The sequence below is a fragment of the Neofelis nebulosa genome, chromosome 11, assembly GCF_028018385.1.
Source record: "Neofelis nebulosa isolate mNeoNeb1 chromosome 11, mNeoNeb1.pri, whole genome shotgun sequence".
NCBI classification, from domain to species: domain Eukaryota; kingdom Metazoa; phylum Chordata; class Mammalia; order Carnivora; family Felidae; genus Neofelis; species Neofelis nebulosa.
The window spans coordinates 40,828,839-40,847,145 of NC_080792.1; the positions used below are offsets into that span (position 1 = coordinate 40,828,839).

The 18,307-nt window shown below is 41.0% G+C and overlaps 1 protein-coding gene across 2 annotated transcripts in view; it reads right to left on the reverse strand.

Moving 5' to 3' along the window:
* MEP1B (meprin A subunit beta) overlaps positions 1 to 18,307 on the reverse strand; it is a 28,606-nt gene that overhangs the window by 8,960 nt on the left and 1,339 nt on the right. For both annotated transcript variants that reach the window (XM_058692412.1, XM_058692411.1), the window contains exons 2-10: positions 16,122 to 16,140; positions 15,230 to 15,280; positions 15,100 to 15,143; positions 12,870 to 12,948; positions 5,912 to 6,029; positions 4,678 to 4,856; positions 3,130 to 3,348; positions 2,429 to 2,581; positions 405 to 620 (exon numbers count right to left, since the gene is read on the reverse strand). In XM_058692412.1, coding sequence (XP_058548395.1) covers positions 405 to 620; positions 2,429 to 2,581; positions 3,130 to 3,348; positions 4,678 to 4,856; positions 5,912 to 6,029; positions 12,870 to 12,948; positions 15,100 to 15,143; positions 15,230 to 15,280; positions 16,122 to 16,140 — 1,078 coding nt within the window. The remainder of the gene's footprint in view (positions 1 to 404; positions 621 to 2,428; positions 2,582 to 3,129; positions 3,349 to 4,677; positions 4,857 to 5,911; positions 6,030 to 12,869; positions 12,949 to 15,099; positions 15,144 to 15,229; positions 15,281 to 16,121; positions 16,141 to 18,307) is intronic.

Below are 18,307 nucleotides of genomic sequence, written 5' to 3' on the forward strand. Positions count from 1 at the left end.
TGCACTTAACCCAAATCATAACAATTAGAATTCTTCACTGGGTTTGTTTTTTTTTTTTTTCAAGCTAGAAATTAGAGGAAGTGTCCCTTTTCCAGGCTAATGGCACATTTGATTAACTGTAAGCTGGGAAGTAAAATACCCAAAGCACCAGTTTTGTGGACCGGGCCCATCTGCCATAACATGAGAGGTCTCCAACCATGTTCAGGGACAGGTCCAGTCCTGCCCGAGGCCAGTTCCTTCCTCGTCCATCCCACAATTCGTTTACATTCAGTAATTCTTCCCATTTTGGCTAGTTTTCGTTATATTTGTATTACTAGCCAAGAACTGACCTCCTCAGTGCCAGAGACTTAAAGAATTAAGATGGCCTTATCTGGACTCAGACAATAAGAATGTCAATATTGTACCTTTTATTTCTTCCACAAGCGTTAGAGTACCATTCACGTGGTCTGCAGAATACTCCCTGATGTAGATGTTCAGTTGGTCGTTTTCACTTCCACTGTTATATAAATAAAACTGCAAGCACTGAAATCCTCTTTTAGGGTAGAATGTTCTACTTTCCAGTACTGCTGTGGCCCCCACACTTACAGAGCTACTGTTGAAATGCATGAAGAAACCAGAACCTGTTATGAAAACAAAAGCAGAATTGAGAGAAAACAGATACTAGATATAGGAATGCACGTCTTGTGGGCACAGTAGTTCCCCTCAGTACCCGCTGTGTGTAAAACACTATATTGGGCATTTAAATGCAGCTCCAGGAGCAGGCAGTTTCGAAAAGAGACATTAGGCCACCTTTTCCATACTATAGCTTTCAAAATCAGAAAAAAAGCGTCACCTCCTTGGTCTAGTCTCTCTCTCTCTCTCTCTCTCTCTCTCTCCTTCTCCCTCCCTCCTTTCTTTTCTCCTTCCTCTGGCCTATGGAGGACCACTACCCACTATCCAAATCTGCATTTGATTTGATTTGATTTGATTTTTTAACATTTTTATTTATTTTTTGAGAGACAGGGAGAGACAGAGCTCAAGGGGGTGAGGGGCAGAGAGCGAGAAGGAGACACAGTATCTGAAGCAGGCTCCAGGCTCTGAGCAAGCGGTCAGCACAGAGCCTGATGTGGGGCTCGAACCCACAAACTGTGAGATCATGACCCAAGCTGAAGTCAGACGCTTAACTGACTGTACCACCCAGGTGCCCCTGCATTTTATTTTATTTTTAGTGTTCATTTATTTTGAGAGAGAGACAGAAAGAGTGTGAGCATGAGTGTGGGAGGGACAGAGAGAGAGGGAGAGAGAATCCCAAGCAGGCTCATGCTGTCAGAGTAGAGCCCAATGCAGGGCTTGATCCCACAAATGGTGAGATCACAACCTGAGCTGAAATCAAGAGTCAGACACTTAACCAACTGAGCCACCCAAGTGCCCCCTAATCTGAATTTTAAAAGACAATTGTATTTTTATTGATATATATATTTGACATATAGCATGGTGCAAATTTAAGGTGTACAAGATGTTAATTTGACACATTTATATATTATAAGATGACTGCTACTATAGCAATAATTAACAACCCCTAACATGTCACATAATTATTATCCCTTTTTTGTTGTAAGAATAATTAAGTTCCAGTTGTTAATAATGATTAGCATATAATATTCATGTCTATAGTCACGACACTGTGCATTAGATTTCCAGGGCTTATTATTACTGATTGCAAGTTTGTACCCTTAACATCTGTCTTCTCCGCCGTCCCCCCCACTGCACCCCACCATCCTCCAAGAAAGAAAAAGAAAAACACTTTTTGCTGTTAGGGACCTCAACCACTGCCTAGACTGGCTGAGCTCTCATGCAATGACCCTAAGTTTTGAAGTCTAGTTTTACATCTTTATTGCCAGAAGTGAGCAAATAAATAAAAATTGAGTACTTGTAGCCAAATAAATGACCATTTAATTTAAAACAAAATTATTATGGAAAAGGATACTCATCTGAAAAAAATTAAATCAATTGTACTTTGACTCTTCATTTTAAGGATTCTTGTAACAGGAGCATATAATCACAACCAGCTGGAATTCTGAAAATGATTAATTCACAACATTGTGCCGTTGACTGCAAAGTGTCTTGTATCTGGCAAGCTTTGAGAAAACCACCCCACTGCCCTGTAGATAAGAGTCTTTCCGAGAGATACTGTCCCCTCCTGCTGTGGGCACGTATAGGTAGAGAGGCTTCACAGAGCTCAATTCTGACTCACAGAAAGACAAGTCAGAGAGTAAAAGCAAAGAAATGAACCATGTCCTTACAAGGCACAGAACTGTTTCCTTAGCAACTGAATGGGTTATCATTAATAGTTCAGATAGAAATTAGAGACAAAATCCCAGTCTTTCATGGCCAAGGAAAAGACTGGAGCCACCAAGTGTAAAATCTAGAAGTATCTCACTCCTGTTACCTTTGCACTGGCCCATGTTGGAGTGATCGCTCTCTGGGCCCCTGGGGACCTGGGAAGTCCGTTGCCAGTCAGCACTATCACCTGAACTTTGAATCATACCGCACACGTTTTCCAGTTCAAAGTTGCACGAGTCCAGAAAGCTCAAGGAAGAGGCTACAAAAGCAAAAACAAACAAACAAACAAACAAACCACACACACACACACACACACACACACACACACAGTTATTGACACTCCTACAACATGATAATCTAGGTAATAAAAACTGTCATGGAAGTACTGGGAATGCCAGGATGGCGTTAAAGGGAACACCTCGCTGATTCTGGAACATGAGTCTACACTCTTCTCATTACCCAGATTATTAAACAGCAACCCAGATTATAAAATCCCATTGATATGATGGCTCCTTCTTTAAAAATCGACATGGGGCATGTTACTATAGGACCCAATTTGTTTGTAGAGCTAAAGGCCAGAACTTCTAAGAAGAAAAATATTGCTTCCCAGGTATGGATTGGGATTTGGGTGTTTATACATTTGTTATTTTTTTTTAATATCAAACTTCAACTATAAAAACTATAATTATCAATTATCAAACCATAATTGCAGAAAAGCCAGCAATGCCGGACAAAATGGCATGACACGTCATTTTCCCCTCCATGGCAGAGAGACACAGAAAACATTTCAAAGAACCTGCCACATACAGCAATTATACAGTCGATTCAACTTTAAGAGATCATAGTCGCTGAAATCCATTCGCTGGCCGATCACATCCATGAAGTCTGAGATTCGTGTTACAATTGTTGGTTCTGTTCCATTTTGGAAAGCCGTCTTACTGTAGTGCATTACTGACGTGTAATCATAGGGAACATTCAAGGAGTCTGATTCTTGGTCATCGTAGGTGTTAAAATTGTGCTCTCTGCCTAAATGTTAAATTTAAAAAGATCTTTAATTACTCGATGTTCACAAAATTATAGCTTACCTTACTCTAGGCTTCCATCACTGCCCAAGATTGGACATTAGCATTTAGTGTAAGGTTCTAAGAACTTCTATTAGAAAGGTAGATTCTAAAAGGTGTTATCAACACAGTCAAGATCATTGGCAGGTGCTCATGGGAGGGTGGGGCACCCAAAGCAGATGGAGGTGGAGGTAAGAGGACGTTGGGAAGTGTGGTGGGAAGGGACCTCGGAATGATAATACAGGCAGGAGTCCTTAGAAAGAACTGACGTACTCAGGGATTTCACGGTTACTGGAACACGTGTGCAAGTTTTTAAAACGAATACATTCAGAGAAGATACCTGGTTGTTTAGCATCACACTGATGAGCGTCTGGTTGCAACTTGAAATGGGATGATTTAGGGGAAACAGTGAGGTGGAACTGATCTCCAAAGCTTATAGATCTGTTATCAAATCTGGACAGAAGTTTCTGTCAAAGACCCAGGGAATCTTAAAGAGTGAGATGATGGATTGAAGCTAAGCACTTGTCTTGCTCCAGAAATCTTGTAGTCCACTGCTGTGCCTTACCTCAGTTGAGATCACCAGACAGCAATATCACTGAGCTGTGATGTTCAGGGGTCTCAGTACCGAGCAACCCCCACAATGCCTCATAGGACAGCAATACCACTCCCTCCACCATACCCTCTGCAGGCAGGACAGATGGGGACACTAAGCGTCCTTGTGGAAAACATGAGCTTCAGTTGTACAATGTTATTAAGACATTTCTGACTTGGACTAGAAAGTCCCAAAAAGTTCCGGCTCATCAATTGCTGCAGTGTTTCCCAGTATGGGCTCCATAGAACAACAAACACAAATACTCAAAAAAAAAAAAAAAAAAGGCGATGATCAAGTCAGTTCGGGAAATGCTTCTTATTTGGAGATTTACAATATGTGTTACTCTAATGGAGACTCTGAACAGTAAAGCGGTATCAGTAACTCAAGTTTAATGTATTTTAACCTAGGATTTCCCAAACTAATTGGACTGCGGATCTCTTTCCGCACACATCTGGGAGCATTTTGTGGGACAGCACTCCCTAAAAATGTGTTTTGGGAAACACCAGTTTCTTAGATCCCGTCCAGCTCCAATGCACCAGGGGTCTGGGGTATCAGTGCCCCAACAACCTTCAGGCACGTGAACTCATGCACGTGAAGTAAAGCATCACTTCAGTTTTCCCATTACTAACAGTCGGCAGGAGATAGCACATGCTTAGAAATTCAGTTTGTGGCCCAAAATGTAAGAAAACAAAAGAAATGTACCTGACAGAATCCTGTCCCACATTATCATGACGTAGTCATCCCGATCGGAACGAGACTGCTCATGCCAGAACCCCAGGGCGTGGAGGAACTCATGTTGAACTGTCGCTATTCTGTCACAGTTCTCCCCGATGGAGAGTTCTTGCTTCCCAACATGCATGTTGCCCACTGAAGACCAGCAGCTTACAGGAGAGTTCACGGGGCAGAGAGAGAGGGTGTTCTCACCATGCAGGCCGAGGCCTCGGGGCACAATCCCCAGTGCCCGGTCCTCTCATTTAACCCACCTACATCCTTCACTCTTTTATCAGGACACTGCCTCCCTCTCATAACCTTACAGATCACATGATTTTTGGAGAAGTGGTCCTGCCACCAAATATTACACGGGAGCAAGGCATCTCCCGATCAACCGAGTCCTGATTTTTTCTAGAAATGTCCAAGTTTTTCACATGGTCCTTGGTATGTTGATGACCACTCATAAAGTTTTGTAGGTGTAGCAACCACATGGAATTGCCAAGCCCCAGGCAAATAATACTCAGTGTAACTCAAGCAGTAAGTGTATTTAGGTTAAAATAAATTGAAATACGGGAAATCTACCCCCAAAACCAAGATCACACTATATACAACGCATGTTAGCTAACTTGACAATAAATTATATTAAAAAAAAAAAAAAAAGAGCATGGACTCAGGACTTAGCCATTCCTCTAGCTGAGCCCATTTCTTCATCTGTAAAATGGGAGAGAAAACCAGAACCGATGTTGCAGGTTAGCTCTGAAGACCAAATTAGTTAATACTTATAAAACTCTTAAAATAATGCCTGGCACAATTTAGTGCTACATGTTTTGAATTACACAATCAAATAAAAAATATCCAAAGCCTTTAAAAAAAGAGAAAGAGAAAGAAAAAGAAAATAAATTGAAATACACGTGTGTACACGCGTTTTACTGAAAGAGGGAAATAAAAACTATGTAAACTACGAATGGTTGAAGTTCCTTAAGTTATGGGCTGGATGGCATGCAATCCCACCCTCCTTGTCTTAATGTGGGTAGTCTGGTTGCACGTGTGAAAATATTATTTTTATGGCTAGAGAAACTAGATGTAGTTTGTCTTTTACGCTCCAGCAAACAGCTAAGAAAGCCCCCACCCACCCTCAAGGTCAGGGACTAGGGCAATTGTTGTGACAGGCCATACCTGCAATGGTTGACATTTGAGCCCTTAGAAGACAAACTTTCCACCTTACCCACTGCCCTTGAACACTGATATATAGTTAGCTTCTCCAGTCCAAGGCTTGAAGTCAATGCATGTTTTTAGGCGATAGCGTTCGAATGCGTTAAGGATAACTCCCTTAGCATTCATTTCTGAAGGAAGAAAACCAACAAAAAATACACTTATTAACATTATCTCCGTTGAACAATTCACCATGGAAATGGGCTATGCATTACATTGTTTATCATGAGTTAGTCCCTTCCTGAATGTTTAGTGTTTTATTTTTACCAAATTTAGTATTCAGTCCCAATTAAGTATGTATCATATGCAAGTATTTGGTTCTTCTTCAGGTCCTTGATTTTGCCCCATATTTGTTTCTTTGGAACCACTAGAGGTGCGTTACCGAACAACAACAAAAACCATACCCTTACCTCAGAGCACAAATACCTTGGATCACAGGCAGCCAGAGTGAACCATCACTGTCACATGCTTCATCTGAGAAGCTACAGTATGTATTTAAAGCCTCACAGCAGAGCTTGTAATTTGAGGACCTTGAGATGGGAGTCCAGGAATATTCCGGAATGGTAGGTGCAGCATCCATATCTGTACTTCTATCATCTGTATCTATTCTGTTTCTATATCATCTATATATCACCTATGTATTTATATCTCATCTGTGGCTGTCTATACCTATATCTGCAAAGTGCATTTCCTGGGGAAACTGTTCATAAGATTCTCAAGTGAGTTCAGGACCCAAATTAGAGTTAACCATTGTTTCAAAAAAGGCAGAGGCATGAAAGCAACAAAGACATTCAGGAAAAGAAGCTTGGAGGGCAACCCCTGAGGAAGGGGTTTCTGGGAAAGATGGTGGTTCCTGGGAAGTGGGAGACAGTGTGGCCAAGTGGAAAGCACTTGGACTCTGAGCCAGAGACGCCTAAGTTCTTTCCCATCCTCATCACTTTTGATGCGTAACCTTTGCCAATTCAATTCACCTTCAGAGTTTTCTAAAATTATCAGCTAAGTGGGGAAATAAAATCAACTTTGCAGGCGCAAAGTTAAGCATCAGACTCAGCCAGTTAGGTGTTGGACTGTTGGTTTCAGCTCAGGTCATGATCTTGAGGTTAGTGAATTCAAGCCCCACATTGGGCTCTGTGATGGCAGCTGGCAGTGTGCAGCCTGCTTGGGATTCTCTCTCTCTCTCTCTCTCTCTCTCTGCCCCTCCCCGACTCACGCTGTCTCTGTCTCTCTCAAAATAAATAAATAAACTTAAAAATAAAATAAGGGGTGTCGGTTAAGCAACTGATTTCGTATCAGGTCATGACCTTGCGGTTCATGAGTTCGAGCCCCGCGTCGGGCTCTGTGCTGACAGCTCAGAGCCTGGAGCCTATTTCAGATTCTGTGTCTCCCTCTTTCTCTGACCCTCCCCTGTTCATGCTCTCTCTCTCTCTGTCTCAAAAATAAAAAATAAAATAAAATAAACATTAAAAAAAATTTTTTTTAATAAAATAAAATCAACTTTTCAGGAGATAATGTGAGGATAGGAGAAAGCAGAGAGGCAGTTCCAAGTAAAATGAGCATTTATCGAATGTTCATTTCCTTCCTCCCTTCTTACATGACCATTGCACTTTTGAAAACAATTAGTAGGAAGGTCCTCTGTTTCGGTGAGGATCAAGAACAAGACTCACATAGGGGGCCCTAAAATCCATATGAATTTATATGAGGCACCCAAAATTCCACCTTTTATAATACCACACAAATAAAACATGTTCATTGCAAGTAAGTTAGAAAATGCAGATAAACAAAAAGAAGGAAATTATAAAATCTTATCCCTTCAGAAATAATCAGCCACTCTCATCAAGCTTCTTGCTTGTAGGTTATATACTCACAATATACACATATTTTTTAGAAAATACAAATCAGTCTACATATTTTATAAACTATGTGTTTCACTAAATAGTATATCATTAAAAGCTTTATCAAGTGTTCTTTTTATCATTTTAATGGCTACCTTATATGGCTGTAACATATACAAGTAACTTCCTATTGTCAGATATTTAAAGTGTTTCTGGATTTTCTGTACTATAAATATCATGTTTGCATTCTTATCTCAAATCTAACACTTCCTTACAATAAGACATGATGATACCCACCACCACAAGCCTGTCTTAAGGACAGACTGTAAAAGGAGCATGCAGGTTTAGGCCTTTTATCAAAGTTTAATGAGGATAGCTTTTTTTTTTTAATTTTTTTTTTTATCTTTGAGAGACAGAGAGTGACAGAGCGGAGTCGGGAAGGGGCAGAGAGAGGCAGACACAGAATCCGAAGCAGGCTCCAGGCTCTGAGCTGTCAGCACAGAGACCAACACGGGGCTCAAACTCACAGACCGTTAGATCATGACCTGAGCCGAAGTCGGATGCTTAACCGACTGAGCCACCCAGGCGCCCCACGAGAATAGTTTTTACCCTTCATTGAATTGAGAGTCAAATAAGGAAACATATGTGAAAGTTTTGTGAAAGGGATATAGCCCTCTACCAAGATAAGCTCTTCATTTACTGTGTGCCTTCATTACCAAAGGCTAATTATCTTTGACTCATAGATGCAGGAGCGCCCCCCCCCCCCACCCTGGGATCATGTTATTTAAATCCCCAGGCTCTGAAGGCTAAAGCAGGTCCTAGATAAGCCTAGGAATTAAGCAAGCAGCTGCTCAGGATTATTTTTCTCTTTAGCCCTTTCAGGTTTCTAGCACCTTGATTTTCATTTCCATCCCCCCTCCTTTTACCCTGTCTGCTCTCTACCTGCCCCACACACGTCAAGTCTGACACCCAGGCAAGGAATGATCACTTATTCACAGGAAGCTATCCATGGCTGCCTCAAGAGTCACCCCTTCCAGAAAAGCTGCATCTAACAGCCAGGTAACACCCGGAATGTAAGCAAAAAGACTAAAGCAGAATTGAATATGTTGGTTAAGAGCGATTTCTGGAGAGCCCGAAGTCACTTCCAGTAAATCCTTCATAGGTATTTACTAACCCTTCATAAGTATTTACTTTTGCTACCTGTAAGGGTGGCTTTGCTTAGTGATTTCCTCAGTCAGAGTCATTTCAAGATGGTATAAATTTCAGAAATATGAGGAAATCCTCTTCTCACTTTAAGCATAGAGAGTAAGTTCAATGCTACAATATTAAACAGGGGTAAAGTATTTTCCAAATAAGAAAAAATCAAAATCATGGAATTAAAAAAATGACCTAAAAATTTGGGGTTTAATCATATTATAAAACTAGCACAAAATAATGCTGTAATATCAATTGAAAAAAGCAGATTAAAAAATTTAAAACGGGGGCTCCTGGCTGGTTCAGTTGGTGGAGCATGTGACTTGATCTCTGGGTCATGAGTTCACGCCCCAAGTTGGGCACAGAGTTTACTCTTAAATAAAGAAAGAAAGAAAGAAAGAAATAGAATAAAAAATGAAACAAAACAACTTAAAAATTTTTTAAGTTTATTTATTTTGAGAGAGAAGTTGGAGGGGCAGAAAGAGAGGGAGAGAGAGAGAGAATCCCATTCTGCATAGTCAGTGCGGAGCCTGATACAGGGCTCAAACCCACAAACCATGAGACCGTGGCCTGAGCTGAAGTCAGACGCTTAACTGAGTCACCCAGTGCCTCTAAAAAATTTTAAAACACTATAGTTATACCCATATAAAAATGTACACAGTTTGGATGGTAAGATCTGGACTGAATTTTTTACCTGACATGTTTGATTCGTATATGTTTATCAATTTATTTTCATATTTTTATTTTTTTTTAGTAAACTCTATGCCCACCGTGGGGCTCAGACTCACATCCTTCGGATCAAGAGTCACATGCTCAAGGAAGCTGGGTGGCTCAGTTGGTTAAGCGACTGATTTCAGCCTAGATCATGATCTCACCATTCCAGAGTTTGAGCCCTGCATCAGGCTCTGTGCTGACAGCTCAGAGCCTGAAGCCTGTTTCAGATTCTGTGTCTCCCTCCCTCTCTCTCTGCCCTTCTCCCACTCACACTCTGTCTCTCTCAAAAGTAAATAAACATTAAAAAAAAAAAAAGAGTCACACGTTCTACCAACTGAGCTAGTCACCCCAGTTTATCAATTTAGTTTTAAAAATATTTATTAACTGCCTATAAAATGTCAGAGACTATGCTAATCCTCAGATTTGCAAGATGAAAAATAGCTCTGGGCCTCAAGGCATTCACTATGTTGTTTTATAATGTGTAAAAACAGGTACATAAAGCTCATAAAGTTACAATAGCTTTGGTTAAAATTCAGGGCAAAAGTAGCCAAGAGATACAATGAAATTTAAAGCTCACTGGTATTTCATAGAACACCTTAGGAGAACAATTTTTCTAATTTTTATAAATAATTTGAAAATAAAAGAATTTTTATATTTTTAATCAAAATATTAAGACCAAAAAACATTATAAATATTTAAAGGCATTCAGATTCCCCCCCCCCCCCATTCCTAAAGTCAGTGACTATCTTTCCCTTCCACATTATAGTTTCTAATCCCACCTCTGGCCTTGGCTTTTTCTACCTCCTCTTGGTTTTTCATCTATGTTTCTGGCCAGTCCTCCCTTCTCAGTCACTTCTAACAGATCCTCCGTCTATATCAATCCCAGAAAGTTGTTCTCCCAGCTGAATTCCAATCTTGGCCATCTTCTCACTCAATACAATCTTCTTGGGCCACTCAATACGCTCCATCTATCTAAGGAGTACGTGTTATATGCAGGGCACCGTGCAAGGGGCTCATCGCACCAGTGGCTTCAACCACCTCCCACAGCCTAAGAACACCCAAATCTCTCTCTATCCTGAATGATTAGGCTGTACACCAACACTTCATATGATCTCTCCACCACAGTGGGCCTGATACATTTCGAACTCTGCATGCCAATTTCCACCACACTTCTGTATCTCACCCTCTTTCAGACATATTCCCTCTTCTTGTTACAAGCACTACCATGCACTCAGTTGCCTAAGACTGAATCCTGGGCACCAGCATCTCTTTACCTCGATCCCTTTTCTTGCAGTCAATCACTAAATCTAACAATTGCCTCCTAAGGCTGTCTTAGAATTGTCCATTCTTGTCTATCTTCGCTGAGAGAGACTTGGTTCAGAAACTCTCAATCCTTCCCTGAATTTCTTCTATAGACTCCTTATTTGATCTCTTTTCCTTCCCCCCCCCCCCCCCCCCCACTAATGATACATCTTCGCTACGGCAACTAGCTTGATCACAATCTCACACCCACATTAAAATTTCTGGAGGTTCCGTGTCACCATCAGTATGCACACCAAGTTCTTTAATGTGGGAAACACTCAAGTCTTTCCAAACTAGATTCTGCCTACCTGTTCAACCTCACTAACGCCCCATTTCCAATCGAAATTCCAGTTAAGGGTTTACCCTTTCCCCATGCCCTTGCGCATAATGGTCCATCTGCCTGGAGCACCCTTCCCTTGCCATCAGAAGCCGTGCTGGCCCGCATGACGCCTTTCCGCAAATTATTACAAAGGAGCACTTCGTCTGGGCAGATGCTGCAAGCCTTGATGTGGCAGGTAGTAAATAGCACTTCGTGCAAAGAAACAAATGCCTCTTGATGAATGAAATGCAAACCTGATTTCAGTCCCCCTTCCCCCTTCCCAGGTGCCTATGTACCATGTACAACTTGCATAAATGTCCTGGTAGCCCTGCTACGTAGTGTCACCTGCCCCCTGATGCCTTTACGTCTAGGCTGAGTCACATGCCCCTCCAATGTGCTCCCACAGCTTTTCAACATGTCATTAAGCAAAATATGTATCCCGTTCTATTATAATTAACTTTTGGCCGATCTGAATCTCCACTGAAATGTATGAACTTTAAGAAAACTTTCCAGGGGCACCTCAGTGGCTCAGTTGGCTAAGCATCTGACTCTTGATTTTGGCTTAGGTCATGATCTCACGGTTGTGAGACTGAGCCCCACATTGGGCTCTGAGCCGACAGCTCAGAGCCTGCTTGGGATTCTCTCTCTCTGCCCCTCCCTGCTTGTGCGCTCGCTCTCCCTCTCTCTCTCTTTCTCTCTCTCTCCCTCCCTCCCCAAATAAATAAATAAACTTAAAAAAAAAAGAAAAGAAAAGAAGAGTTTCCCAAACAACAGTTCCTAAAATGATTCTGGCAACTGAAACCATAAATAAAATGAGGACCACATTTAGAGTTTTCCTTTGCAATTAAATTTCTTCTATACTGTCTTTTGTTTTGGATTGGGTTCTTCTGACTTTTTTAGTGTTAAAATATTATTTATGTTATGAAAAGATGATGATAAAGATAGTGGGTTCTTATTGTTGGGTAAGTTCCTCGCTTGGCAAAATAAAATTTTGGCAAACCAATGCCAGTCCCTAAAGTTTTGTTTGGTTGTTTTATGTCTGCTTATTTTGGGTTTTTTTAATATAATGTTTGTTCATTTTTGAGAGAGAGCCAGCGAGGGAGTGTTGTGGGTGAAGGGGCAGAGGATCCGAAGCGGGCTCTGCACCAACAGCAGCAAGCCCGATGAGAGGCTGTAACCTACAAGCTGTAAGATTGTGACCTGAGCTGCAATCGGACACTCAGCTGGCCGAGCCACCCAGGAGCCCCTGGTTGTTTTTGTTTTCAACTCATACGTAAAACCTGACCATAGAGGAAACCGCTGCTTTCAAATAAAGACTACCTTCCTGATCTTTGTGTCCCCAGCAGCCAACACAAAGTAGGCTCTCCATAAATGTTGGTTGCGTTAATCCCTTTCTTGGTCAAAATTCAGCAAATATTTCAGACAAAATCACTGTGGTTCTTTTCATTGTTCATTTTTCTTATTTTTATAAGTAAATATTTGTCCATAGCCACATAAAGCAGCAAATAAACAGATCCTGAGAGCCCGTAAGAGCCTACTTGTGAAAATACTGTGATTATATTCTGTCAGGAATATACATCAGTTATGGATTCTCCAAGGTATATACTAACCCAAGCTATCTTCTAGAACATATGGGATGGTATGAGGCCATCTGTATTTTTCTCCGATGATGGAATTTCTATCTTGTGCCTGTCAAAAATAAATGTGAAGGGTTAATTAAATGAATCAGGCAAAAACCTAGGGAACAATGAATAGTTAATCTAGAAATAAATGAAATTTAAAATGTAAGAAAATAAGTAGGTTTAAGTAGGATAAATTTAAAGGTAGTGGAAGAAGGCTGCTAGTTCTGAGGGGCGAATACACTCGGTATGTTCTGAGTCTGTTTTGAGGCCAGTAGCCTAAAGAGTTAAGACAGAAAAGAGACGCAGTAAGACAGAAGGAGAGGAGATGGGAGGACAGTGGGCAGGAGTTAAATTATGCAAGTTCTTGAAGGCTGCGGGTAAGTTTGGCTATTATTCTACATGCAGTAGGAAGCTGTTGAAGAGTTTCAAGCCCGGAAGTGAAATGATATCATTGCTGGTTTAAAAGACCACTTTGTGGGGCTCGTGGGTGGTTCAGTCGGTTAAGCATATGACTCTCGGTTTCGGCTCAGGTCATGATCTCATGGTTTGTGAGATCAAACCCCACATTGTGCTCTGCATTGACAGTGCGAAGCCTGCTTGGGATCCTCTCTCTCTCTCTCTCTCTCTCTCTCTCTCTCTCCCTCTTTGCCCCTTCCCACTTGTGTTCTCGCTCTCTCTCTCAAGATAAACAAACTTAAAAAATAAATAAATAAAAGACTACTTTGCTGGGAGGGGGGTGGGGACAGGGACAGGGAGAAAAAAATTATAGGGGAGCAATATTTGAAATAGAGAGACAAATTAAAGTGGGTTATTTGGGGCATGTGTTGCATTGGAAATGACAGAACTTACTGATGGATCTGATGGAGGGGTGAGAGAAAGAGCAGAAGCAAAGGTTACTCCTGGATTTTTTACTTATTCAGAGGAGTAGGGTGATGACTTTGCCAAGAGCGAAGGTCAAGGAGGAGCAGTTTGCGTGAAACTGGTGTCCAGTTGAGAATGCCTTACATGTGAGGCACCTCATAAATGAGGAAATGGAACTGACCAGTTGGCACCTGGATAGACAAGTCTGGAGTGCAGGAGAAGGAATGGATAAGAGTCACACCTTTGGAGTCATCAGCAGAGACATGACGTTTAAAGCCCTTGGACAAGGTGAGATCCAAAGGGAAAGTGTACAGATAGAACAAGCCCAAGACTAAACCTGAGACACTGCAGCTCTGCTTCTTGAGTTGAAGTTCCCAGCGGAACTACCTGTAAGTAATCTATGCTCATCCATGTGTCATATACTCTTCACACATAGATTTGGCAAGATCTTTACTTGGCAACACTATCTTTAGCTGTCAGGATAGAAGTCACAAAATCTATCTTTTACAGTAAAAAGTCTGATTCATTGATATGTTTAAAAATTCAGTTTAAGTTGGCCTCAACAAGATTAATCAGGGAGGTTTTATTTAAAAATGAAAACATCAGGGCACCTGGGTGGCTCAGTTGGTTAAGCACCTGCCTCTTGGTTTTGGCTCAAGTCATGATTTCACAGTTCATGAGTTTGAGCCCTGTGCGGGGCTCTGTGCTGACAGCGTGGAACCTGCTTGGGATTCTCTCTCTTCCTCTCCCTCTGCCCCTCCTCTGTTCCCTTGTGCTCTCTCTCAAAATAAATACATAAAATTAAACAAATGAAAATAAAAATGAAAGCATCATATTGTCCCAATAATGAAAATTCATCAGACCAATAAGATCAAGGCATACATAGTGAGTGACGATGGCTTTAACCACACAGAAATCTGAGTAATGGATAATGAAGGCATTATTATGCAAGTCCCTCAGGGTATAATGTATTTATTGAGTACATCTGTCTCTATGATACTGTATCTCTAGAGACAGTTGGGCTTAACAAAGCCCATGTTGTCCAATCATTCTCATATACTCTGTACTTTAATTTGCAGTAATTAATTTTTTTTTTCAACGTTTTTTTATTTTTATTTTTGGGACAGAGAGAGACAGAGCATGAACGGGGGAGGGGCAGAGAGAGAGAGGGAGACACAGAATTGGAAACAGGCTCCAGGCTCCGAGCCATCAGCCCAGAGCCTGACGCGGGGCTCGAACTCACGGACCGCGAGATCGTGACCTGGCTGAAGTCGGACGTTTAACCGACTGCGCCACCCAGGCGCCCCTAATTTGCAGTAATTAATAGAAGATTCTTCCTTGCTTTGTTTCCACTCACCCCATCAAGTCTGATGTCTCCCTCAAATAGATCCAGCCCCAAATCTAAGAGGGAAGATAAAAATTCACGTTAGCAAATTGGATTCAAACCCTCTACTTACTAAAATATGTAAAAAAGAAAATCTACAAACCTTCATTGATATCAAATATATCTTGATCAATTCCACCATCGACATCTTTAACTAAAGGAAAGAGAAAAACACATTGAGCATTATGTTTTGAAAGAAGACAATCTTTATCAATTACCAAATTAAAAGTAAGGAAAGTTCTTTGTATCAGGTAAATGACTACTAGGTTCTGATTCAACATACATTGATTGATTGATTGATTGACTGATTGAGAACCTGTCATGAGCCAGGCTTGGGGCTATGGGGCTTTTGCATATATGCTTTTGTCCTATCCATGTCCCTTGAATGTCAAATGACTTCAGGAATAAGAAATTGGTCACTCTGTATAATATTAAACTGAATTTGAAAGACTAGACTAGATGACTAGATTAAATGAGAAGCAAATGTTTAAATCTGGTCAAACCAGCCCAATCTACCCATTTGTATATATCCCTTTGCTAGTAACATATCTTGGAACTCTCAAGCAAAAGTCCTAATTTAAATTTGAATTACTCTTGTAAGTTGCAAAGGAGTAAATAATAGGGCCAAATCTCTAAGGGTACGACAGAATAGGATGGACATCGGGTCCACCTGATTTGATGCAAAATAGCAAAAGTAGTAATAGCAAGCATTTATGGGATGTCTCATGTGAGTCATTGTGTTTGGATTTTCCTATATCACCATCTGTTTTTCTGCTGGGTATGTGGAACCCTGGAACAGGAACAATAAAACAGTTCTCAATAAATCAAAAGAAGCCAGTGTTTGACTAAAGTTCAATGCAATTATATAATTATGCATACGTAATTATGCATTGTGCCTAGCATTAAATGTGTCCTAAGTTATTCTGTCCTGTTGTTCTATCATCCACACGACTTTCTGTTACTATAACTTAGAACAAAACTCAAAATAGACTCACCAAAGTTTTCTGGAGTTGGCTGAGAAACAAACACATAAAAAAAAAAAAAAAAAAGGCATTATTATGACACCCATGACATAAAAGATCTTCTTGGTTCCAATTTATATCTAGTAATTTGTAGAGGGAGGGGAGTTCTTTAATATTAATATATTAATAATTTCTGGCTTATATCTAAGACAGCTAATTTGGAGTCTAAAATAATTTTTGGATGAAAGGGTCTTCTTATCTCATGTAAAAAATAAAATTGGCTGTTGTATAGATTTGAAGGTGAAAGAAACAAGGAACTAACTTCACAGATTGAAAAGAAGGCAGCATGTAAGACTCCAGCCCTCAGATAAATATTCACTTTATTTTTTTTTTTTTTTAATTTTTTTTTCAACGTTTTTTTAATTTATTTTTGGGACAGAGAGAGACAGAGCATGAACGGGGGAGGGGCAGAGAGAGAGGGAGACACAGAATTGGAAACAGGCTCCAGGCTCCGAGCCATCAGCCCAGAGCCTGACGCGGGGCTCGAACTCACGGACCGCGAGATCGTGACCTGGCTGAAGTCGGACGCTTAACCGACTGCGCCACCCAGGCGCCCCTAAATATTCACTTTAAACATGATTCTCTGAAGGATTCATGGAGCAATGTTTGAAAAACCTAATAATTTATCCTCATTGTTGAAATATTATTGTAATTTATAACAACCCCTTATAAAGAAATTTTATTGAAGACCTCATTAATCATGGTTTACTTTCACGTTTTTCTCAAGACGCTGCTTGAGAAATGTTAAGAAAAAAAAAATCAATGGATATACTTTGCAATTAAAAAAAAACCTTAAGGGGCGTCTGGATGGCTTAGTCAGTTAAGTGTGCAACTCTTGATTTCAGCTCAGGTCATGATCGTATGGTTTGTGAGTTCAAGCTCCACATGAGGCACTGCACTGACAGCGTGGAGCCTGCTTGGGACTCTCTCTGTCACTCTGTCCCTTCCCTGCTCAGGTGTGTGCACTCTCTCTCTCAAAAATATAATAAACGTTAAAAAAAACATACACACACTAAGGAGCGCCTGGGTGGCTCAGTCGGTTAAGCGTCTGATTTTGGCTCAGGTCATGATCTCACAGTTTGTGGGTTCGAGCCCCGCATTGGGCTCTGGGCTGACAGCTCAGAGCCTGGAGCCTGCTTTGGATTCTGTGTCTCCTTCTCTCTCTGTCCCTCCCCCGCTCTTGCTCTCTCTCTCTCTCTCTCTCTCTCTCAAAAATAAACATTAAAAAAAAAACCACTTCTGAAAATAGGTTCTCTACAAGTGACCAAATGAAAAACCTAGACTATATGCCCAATGGAAAAAATGAAGTAAACCTGAGAAATTTCTTTTTTTAATTTTTTTAAATGTTTATTGATTTTTGAGAGAGAAAGAGAGCACAAGCAGGGGAGGAGCAGAGAGAAAGAGGGAGACACAGAATCTGAAGCAGGCTCCAGGCTTTGAGCTGTCAGCACAGAGGCTGACACAAGACTCGAACCCACGAACTGTGAGATCATGACCTGAGCTGAAGTCAGATGCTTAACCGACTGAGCCACCCAGGCACCCCTTAAACCTGAGAAATTTCTTAGGGAAGTCTAGAGTCTAGTGAGAAAGCTCATGGGACTGACAGGCAGCAGGTCTGGGTTTTATGCCTGGTTCCACCAATTCACAGCAAGTCAGTTCACCTTCCAGAAACTCAGACTATCTGTAAAATAGGTTAATACAGCTTACATATCTAAATACCAGAATCATATGGACCGTTTGGCAAGCAGTAGGAATGAACTGGTTGGATAGTTACTCCTCTTGATATGAAGAAGTGCCTGTTTGTCTCACACATTAGCCACACGTAGGCACACTCACAGAGGAATGCTAATGTCCCTAATGATAAAAGTCATCAAGAGGTGCCTGGGTGGCTCAGTCAGTTAAGGGTCTGACTTCAGCTCAGGTCATGATCTCATGGTTTGTGAGTTCAAGCCCTGCATCGGGCTCTGTGCTAACAGCTCTGCTTCAGATTCTGTGTCTCCCTCTCCCTCTGCCCCTTCCCTGCTCATGCTCTCTCTCTTAAAAATAAATAAACATTAAAAAAATTTTTTTTAATTATCAAGTATTTGTTCATAACTACAGTTATAATGTGTCTTAAATGGCATCTCTTGTTCTCAATGTTGTAAGTCCTGTTCATAGAA